The sequence below is a fragment of the Tympanuchus pallidicinctus genome, unplaced genomic scaffold, assembly GCF_026119805.1.
Source record: "Tympanuchus pallidicinctus isolate F22 unplaced genomic scaffold, pur_lepc_1.0 scaffold9, whole genome shotgun sequence".
Classification (NCBI taxonomy): Eukaryota; Metazoa; Chordata; class Aves; order Galliformes; family Phasianidae; genus Tympanuchus; species Tympanuchus pallidicinctus.
Window position 1 is genome coordinate 15218728 of NW_026294813.1, and position 7165 is coordinate 15225892.

The window sequence follows — 7165 nt, forward strand, 5'->3', positions numbered from 1 at the left end:
TCCCATTACCCTGGGGTCTGTTTTTCCTATTTCTCCTCAGCATTCCCTGCCTTCTCTCCTCTGTATGTTCACAGGATCCAGGGAGAGCTCCATGCAGTGGAGAGAAAAATGAGCTCCTCACCCTTCTCAAGGCATGGAGAGCACCTGCTGAGGAGGCCTCCGTTTCCCTTGTACAGAGCGCTGAGGACTTGAAGGGGACCCTGTGCACGGCAACTGCCTTCTTGCAAGGTTTGTGTGAAGGAGGTGGTCACCCTTGTCACTCCCTCCCCTGCTCATTTGTCCCAGCACACCCTCCTCTCACCCACCTGCTGCTGTTGTTTTGGTTGCTCTTCCTAAGCATGCCAGCCATTGGGCTTTTCTCTTCAGAAAAGAGCCTGGACTCAGTCTTTAGGCCTAAGCTTGGTATCCGGTGTTTCTCTGATTTTTCTTCCAGCTAAGACTCCCTCTTCTTCAGCCTGCCTTGTGACTTAGCTTGGTGTATGGGATTCACAGTGACCTTGTAAAAAATAGAAGGCTGACAGGGGGCTTTATTTTGTCTTTAGTTGCCTGACTTTTTGTGAGTATATTGTTCCTTCTGATTACAATGCTGTGAGAGACATGCAAAGCTATTGTGCAACCTTGTCATCTCATATTTCAGTAGATAATTATTTAATTTTATAGAGCAGAATTTATAGAATGGTATGGGTTGGAAGGAACCCTAAAGATTATCCACTTCCAACCTCCCTGCTGTAGGCAGGGACACCTTCCACCAGGTTGTCTATAGCTCCACTCACCTTGGACACTCCTGGGCTTCTCTAAGCAACCTGTTCCTGTGCCTCACTATTGTCTGAGTAAAGAATTTCCTCCTAATGTCTAATTTACATCTACCCTGCTTTAGTTTAAAGCCATTAATATTTCTATCACTGTGATCTAGGAAAAATGCCTTCCTCCATCTTTCCTGCAGGCCCCATTTAGGTACTGGAAGGCCACAGTGAGCCTTCTCCAGGCTGAACAATCCCAGCTCTGTCTGTCTTCACTACAGGAGAGGTGCTTCAGCTATCTGATCATCCTTGTGGCCTTCCTGTTCCAGCAGGTCTGCATCCTTGTGCTGGATGCCTCAGACCTGGATGCAGTACTGCAGATGGTGTCTCACAAGGGCAGAGCAGAAAGGGACTTCCTTTCCCTGTTGGCCACTCCTGTTTTGATGCAGCCCAGAATCCAGCACAGCTGGACCCATAGGATTGCTTCCTTTGTGAGAGTAGATCTGTAAGCAAGGGATGAATGAGGAAGGTGTCTACATGTGCTTGCTTGATGGAAAGGCAAAATGGGAAGGGAAGCTGCAGAGCTGAAATATTGGATCTGTCCTAGGGTTGCAAGAGCTGGAGGCAGGAAACCTCCCCACTACCCTTTGCCTTCTCCAGGAAGCTGCAGGAGGATTCTGCTCCACGAGGGTCCTGGCCCAGATCTACGTCTGCCTTGGCTGCTGTGCTCAGAGAATGGTAATGGCCAAGCCTCACCTCCCCCCTGTTGAAGGGAAAAGGGAAAGCAGCCCGGAGCAAGCTGGGGAAACATGCTAATGTCCATGCTGCTTCTGCGTGGTCCTAGTCTGCTACAAGAAGTCAAGGTTTCAAGCAGAATTTTCCCTTGTTATTCCAGCCTCCTTGGCAGCCTCAAAATACAGGCAAGACTTTTGTCTGAGTGTGAAAGATTGACGTGGAAAGATAAACTCAGAATAATGGTTCCAGGGAGGGAGTCTGAAGTGCTGTGAACAACTGATATGAATATGCTGCCTGGTGGGGATGGAAGGAGTTCTGTGAGGGAGGCTGGCAGTGCGGAAGAGGGTTTGATGAGCTGCTGGGCTAACTTATATGAGTGTAAACTGCCTTTGCTTAGGGGGGATCATTAGAGAAACAAAGCAGAACTGTAAAGATATCAGTAAGATGTCCTTGCGCAAAAACCTCTTCTCACCTTCCTAGGGCAAGCCTCAGACAGCACTTCAGCACCTGAAGCGGGCCCTCCAGGTAGACTTCCAGTGCCATCCTGCCCTGTCTCACACTGCAGCGGTGTACCAGGAGCTGGGGGAGACAGATGCAGAGCTGCAGGCCCTATCTCTACTCTATGAGGTATATGTCTCCTGTAGTTCTGCTGGCTTTTTTTTTTTTTTTTTGTCTCACAAAGCCCGCATGGACCTTCAAACATGCTTCTGCTTTCTGAGGGGGTTTCTAAAATAGAAATCCAGTACCTTCAGCAACTGCTTCTTTGGATTCATCAGTGGGCAGGAAGGAGCCCAGCTTGGTCAGGAGTTCCTGCTGTTGGCACCCAGCTGTTGGATGTGGCAAGATCTCTGAGTCCTAGTTCAGATTTTCGGTGGCTTGAGAAGAGGCTATTTTCTGGTGTCAGGGAATATCAGTCTCTTAATTGTCTAGTAAAGAGGCCTTATAAGGCAGATGGTGGCTGTAGGTGTACATTAGTCAGTCATAGCAAACTTGATCATCCTAGGAGGAGCAGGTCACAGCCATAAACACTGAGCTTGGCTCTTCAGCTGTTTGAAATGCATCACATACAAACACAGTCGTGGAGAGCAGTCTCTTATTACTAATGGCCCCAGATCTGGTCTAACCAGGTCAGTGGCTGCAATGGGAGATGCTGTTTCAGACAAGTCAGAGCAATGTGAACTGAAAAGTTGGGGCACATGTTCTCTGGGTGAATGGTCTTATCTCCTAATGTTGTGTGGAATGTATGAATCTGCCTGTCTCGCTGTGATCTTCCTTGTCCTGAAAGTGGCTGTGATGTAGTGAATGACAATGATTTGTGCACAGGATGTATTACTTCTACTTTCTGGGTACATCTGCAGATGCCAGAAATAAGAAGTGATTGCAGCTGTTTGGGACTTGACGAGGATTATGCTGATAATATATTTTGTTCCTGTTTTGCAGGCTCTGGAAAAAAACTCTCCATCAGCTACTTCCACTAATCCATACTTCCTAATCCAAGCAGATCTCCTTGTCAACACACAAATGTTAACTTCTCTCCTTCGCCATCACCACCCCTCTGAAGTGAAATACCTGTTGGCACAAAGGTGTCTCCAGGATGGGAGGTAACAGCAGCTTCTAGTCTGCTTGCAACATGCTACTTGTTTGGGATCTATGGTGGGTTTTTTTCTTCTTTTTTGTGTTCCTGGAAGTCCAGTACTGCTGTTGTAACTGCTAAAGTTGTAGGTATTGTAACTAGAGTGAGTACAGCACAGGGAGCATCTGCAGGCTGACAGTTCAGGTTAAGCCTGGCTGCTGGCAATTCTTAGGCTCACCCTGTTTTCCAACACTTGTCCTGTTTCTTCAGGGTGGCTGATGCAGTGGAACATTACCTGGATTTTCTGGCTCTGCTGCAGGAGGGACTGCAGCAACAGGCAGGTATCTTGGTGACTTGGCAGATGAAGCCTTGGCCCAGACTTCACAGCTTGACTCCAGGCTCCAGTGTCTAACCTGAAATATGGAGGAAATGAACGGGGATTTGGTGACTCTGGCCTGTCTGTTTTTGGATTCGCACAAGAGACTGCTTGCCACTGCTGTCTGGAGAAACAGCTCCCTCTTGTAGGGAGCAGCTGTTGGCCTGGTTTTGAATACCCTTTGCTTTAGAAGTAGGGCTTTGCCTTCTTGACTGCTGAGCTATTGTTGCGAGACACCTTCTGCTTCCTGCAGCAGGCTCCAGTGGCTGTGGGGATGGGTCTAAGCTTTGCTGGACAGCAGCTCTAGGTTTCCAGTAAACATGGTTCTTTTGCTTGGCTATATCTTAGCACTGCCATCACTTTTGCTCACCAGGTTCCCCTAGATAGTGGCTCACCTCTGCCTAGGATCCCTGAGGTGTTCCTGGAAGCAGCATCTGCCTTGGAGCAAGATGGAAGGTATCAGGATTCATTAACAGTGTGTGATGAGGTCATCAGCAGGACAACTCACCTAATCCCACAGATAGTACAAGTTGAGGAGAAGCTGGAACAGCCAGAGCGCGCATCAATGGAGACTGGGCTGGCTGGTGGGCTCCTGTCTCAGAAGAGAGAGAGTCTGTTCTGCCTCATGTGGAGAGCAGCTGCTTACCTGCACCAGGGCTGGGCATGGACTAAGCTTGGCAAAGGCAAGGAGGCCATAATGCAATTCAGCAGGTAACAATGTCGTGTTGTGAGAGACAGCCTCTCTAGCAGGCTGTAATGACTGGTTTGAGCAGAGCACAGATCAGCATGGGGGCTGGTGTGACAGCTTACAGCTGACTTTCTAGTCCAGGCATGGCACTGAAGTTCTGTTCTACCACTTTGCAGGTGCCTCAACGACCTCTTGCGATTTCAGCCATGTGGGCGTGATGTTGAACCAGCAGGTAGGGCACTGTGTGGTTGAACCAGCAGGTAGGCACTGTGTGGGATCTGTGTCTGGTTGTCTGCATCTGTATGCTTGGCGAGGGCGTGTAAAAGAGGGTTGCATCTCCAGTGCCACCTTTGGCAGGAGGTGTTTGTTGCGGTGTGCTGAGCTCTGTGCCACACTGAAAGGACTGGCTGGTTTCGTTGGAGCAGAATTTGGCCTTGCTCTGCTTTCTTCTCTCTCACAAAGGTGACAGTTGAATGAATTGTGAAGCTTCTCAGTACTGGATTTCAGAGGAAAGATTTGTGTGAGATTTGCAGATGAGCAGGCAAAGGCCAAGCTACTGCTGTGGTTACTGTTACACTGTAGGCATGTAACATACCAAGCTCCTGATGTTCGTTGGTCTTACCCTTTGCTGCCTCCTGGCCTTTCCCAGCCTGGCAGCAGTCTTGGCTGTGCCGCTGTTTGTGCAGAAGGGGAGCTGGAAGATGAGCAGCCCAAGCAGATCTCACACATCTTTACCACTAACCTGTGACTTTATGTGACAGAGAGTCTACTGCCAGAAGTGAAGGTTCTCCAGAAGATCAGGTTGCTTTCTCTGATTGGGCGTGGGATACAGTTTTTGGAGCAGGAGAGGCACAAGGAAGCCTTGCTGGATTTTCAGCATGGCTTGCAGATCTCACCAGGTAAGAGGCTCTTTTTCATGAGGAACAGAGAATTTTCACTTTTTTTTTTTTTTTTTTTTCCTGTTTTAATGACTTCAGCAGGAAGACATCATAATTTATGTCATGCTTGTTCAAATACCAAGGGCTACTAGCATGTTACATATTTGAGGTGCTCCTCTGAAGCTTGGTGAGTTTGGTGAACTACTAACTATTGCTTGATGAATGCATCAGAACACTGATCATGACTACTGCCCTAAGGCAGCCTGAAAGTTTTCAGTTCTTCCTTCCCACTCCCGGTACCGTCAGCTTCTTCTCAAGAAGGTTTGCTTTTCTAGAACAAAATAGCTGGATAGATGGAGTCTTGCTTCACCCAGGGAAGGTGCCTGTCTACACCTGGCAGCCCAGAGGCTGAGTGTGGAGGCCTTTAAGGGAGCAGGGTGCAGAGCAGTGTGCTATGAGTGCTCTGGGGTGATCTCTGCAAACTCTGCTGCTCAGTGTTCCAGCAGTGCTGTGATGCTGTAGGGGTCTGAGTCTTAGCAGGATCTGCCAAAACTGGTGGTCCCAGACCTGACTGAGGTTCCTTCCCAGCCAGTGCTGTGCGCTGGGACTGCAGATGTGTATGCTAGGAAAACCCCAACTCGTGTCCAAACAGGAGTGGTTGGCTGTGCTGCAGGCCTGATGCCATCTGTCTTGGCTTCCATCCTGGCTGCCAGCCGCAGGGTTATAATTAGAGCCTATGACATAGACAGTCTCCTCCCCTGTTGCACCAGCTGTCCTCATGTTCCTGCATCTGGTAGCTAAGCTTCTTTTGCAGCACTGCAGCAGTACGGGGGGCCTGATCTTTCCCTGCTAATGTCTGAATCCATCATGGTGTCTTGTAGATGACACCACTGCTGCCTTCTACCTGGTGCAAGTCCTGTGGAAACTGAACCGAAAACAAGAGGCTGCTGATTACTGGCAGAAGTACTTGGAGAGCCATGCTGGGGAAGATGGGCAGCAGGAAAGGCAAGGAAGGTGTGTAGTAGGGCACGTGGGATGTCAAGAGGCCACACACAAGAGCTCTGACAGTGCAGCCTGTGTTCTAAACAGTGAACAATTTAACTCAGCTCCTCCTAGCCTGCACCTGCAGTTTGAATGAATCAAAGAATCATAGAATGGCCTGAGTTGAAAAGGACCACAAAGACCATCAAGTTTCAACCCCTCTGCTGTGTGCAGGGTCGCCAACCATCAGACCAGGCTGCCCAGAGCCACATCCAGCCTGGCCTTGAATGCCTCCAGGGATGGGGCATCCGCAGCCTCCTTGGGCAACCTGTTCCAGTGCCTCACCACACTCTGTGTGAAATACTTCCTCCTAGTATCTCCCCTAAACTTCTCCTGTCTCAGTTTAAAACCTGAGGAGCTTTGCCCCTCTGTGTAGTCCGAGATGCTCTACAAAAGAGCAGATATAGAGCTAAAGCCTTGTTTTGTGATGGCAAAATGGGAGAGTAAAGGCTGGGGTGAGAATTGGGGGCTTTATGCAGTGCAGGAGGAGTGAACTTTCTAGTATAGTAAGACTGTGGTGAGGGAATGTCACAGATCTTATGGCTGCAACACTCTCTTCTCTTTCAGGTCCTTCCCTTTGTACCTGGACTCATGTCTGAAGCAGGCAACCTTTTCAAAGAATGAATCTCTTGCTAGATGCATACAGGATTACCTCAGGACCACAAGGCAGGATTCGTCAAGATAGTCCAATCTACTCATTGCCACCTGCTGAAGTTTTCCAGTTTTGCAGCCTTCCAGGGTGGCATGAGGTCCTTAAGGACTCCTGCAAGACTCAAAGCAACTTTTGGACGAAGGTGGTTTCCCAAAAGTCTGAAACAGAAGGACAGCCTCAGATCTATTTAATTTATGTAAATTCTTCTGGGACTTCTTTTCTCACAGTGAAGATCATGGTCTTGATACTGCTGGCACAGCTGTGAGCCTGAGGAATATGTCCTGGGAGTGTGGGAGATGAGTGGAGATACCCTTGCTCTTTTGGAGTTAACATCAGCTGTGCTGCTGTACCATGATGAATCCTGCTCTGTGCTCCCTGCTGCAAGGAGCTGATGGCAAAGCTGGACATTCTTATAAAATAAAGGGTTGTCAGATGCCCTGTTTTACCTGTGTTTTGTATGTTTGCTTTTTTGCTCAGTCACT

General features: G+C 48.8%; 1 protein-coding gene across 7 annotated transcripts; it reads left to right on the plus strand.

Annotated features, from left to right (window-relative positions):
- Positions 1–116: 116 nt before the first annotated feature.
- Positions 117–7128, plus strand: FANCG (FA complementation group G). 7 transcript variants are annotated; one of them, XM_052670151.1, is made up of 10 exons: positions 136–228; positions 434–1478; positions 1956–2102; positions 2916–3076; positions 3319–3385; positions 3798–4135; positions 4289–4344; positions 4874–5011; positions 5872–6004; positions 6599–7128. In XM_052670151.1, exons 2-10 carry the CDS (start codon positions 1476–1478, stop codon positions 6714–6716), a joined length of 1161 nt encoding a protein of 386 aa, XP_052526111.1. In that variant the 5' UTR covers positions 136–228; positions 434–1475; the 3' UTR covers positions 6717–7128. The 7 variants fall into 7 exon arrangements, with proteins under 7 accessions (XP_052526119.1, XP_052526117.1, XP_052526111.1 ...); XM_052670155.1 differs by having other exon boundaries at positions 154–228; positions 1073–1478; XM_052670154.1 differs by having other exon boundaries at positions 204–228; positions 1022–1478.
- The last annotated feature ends 37 nt before the right edge of the window (positions 7129–7165 follow it).

Bases quoted from the DNA above. Each gene is read 5' to 3' on its own strand.
- FANCG (XM_052670151.1), top strand. The intron at 3,077-3,318 runs GTAACAGCAGCT...CTGTTTCTTCAG, and splicing joins AGGTGTCTCCAGGATGGGAG to GGTGGCTGATGCAGTGGAAC. The intron at 3,386-3,797 runs GCAGGTATCTTG...TTTGCTCACCAG, and splicing joins AGGAGGGACTGCAGCAACAG to GTTCCCCTAGATAGTGGCTC.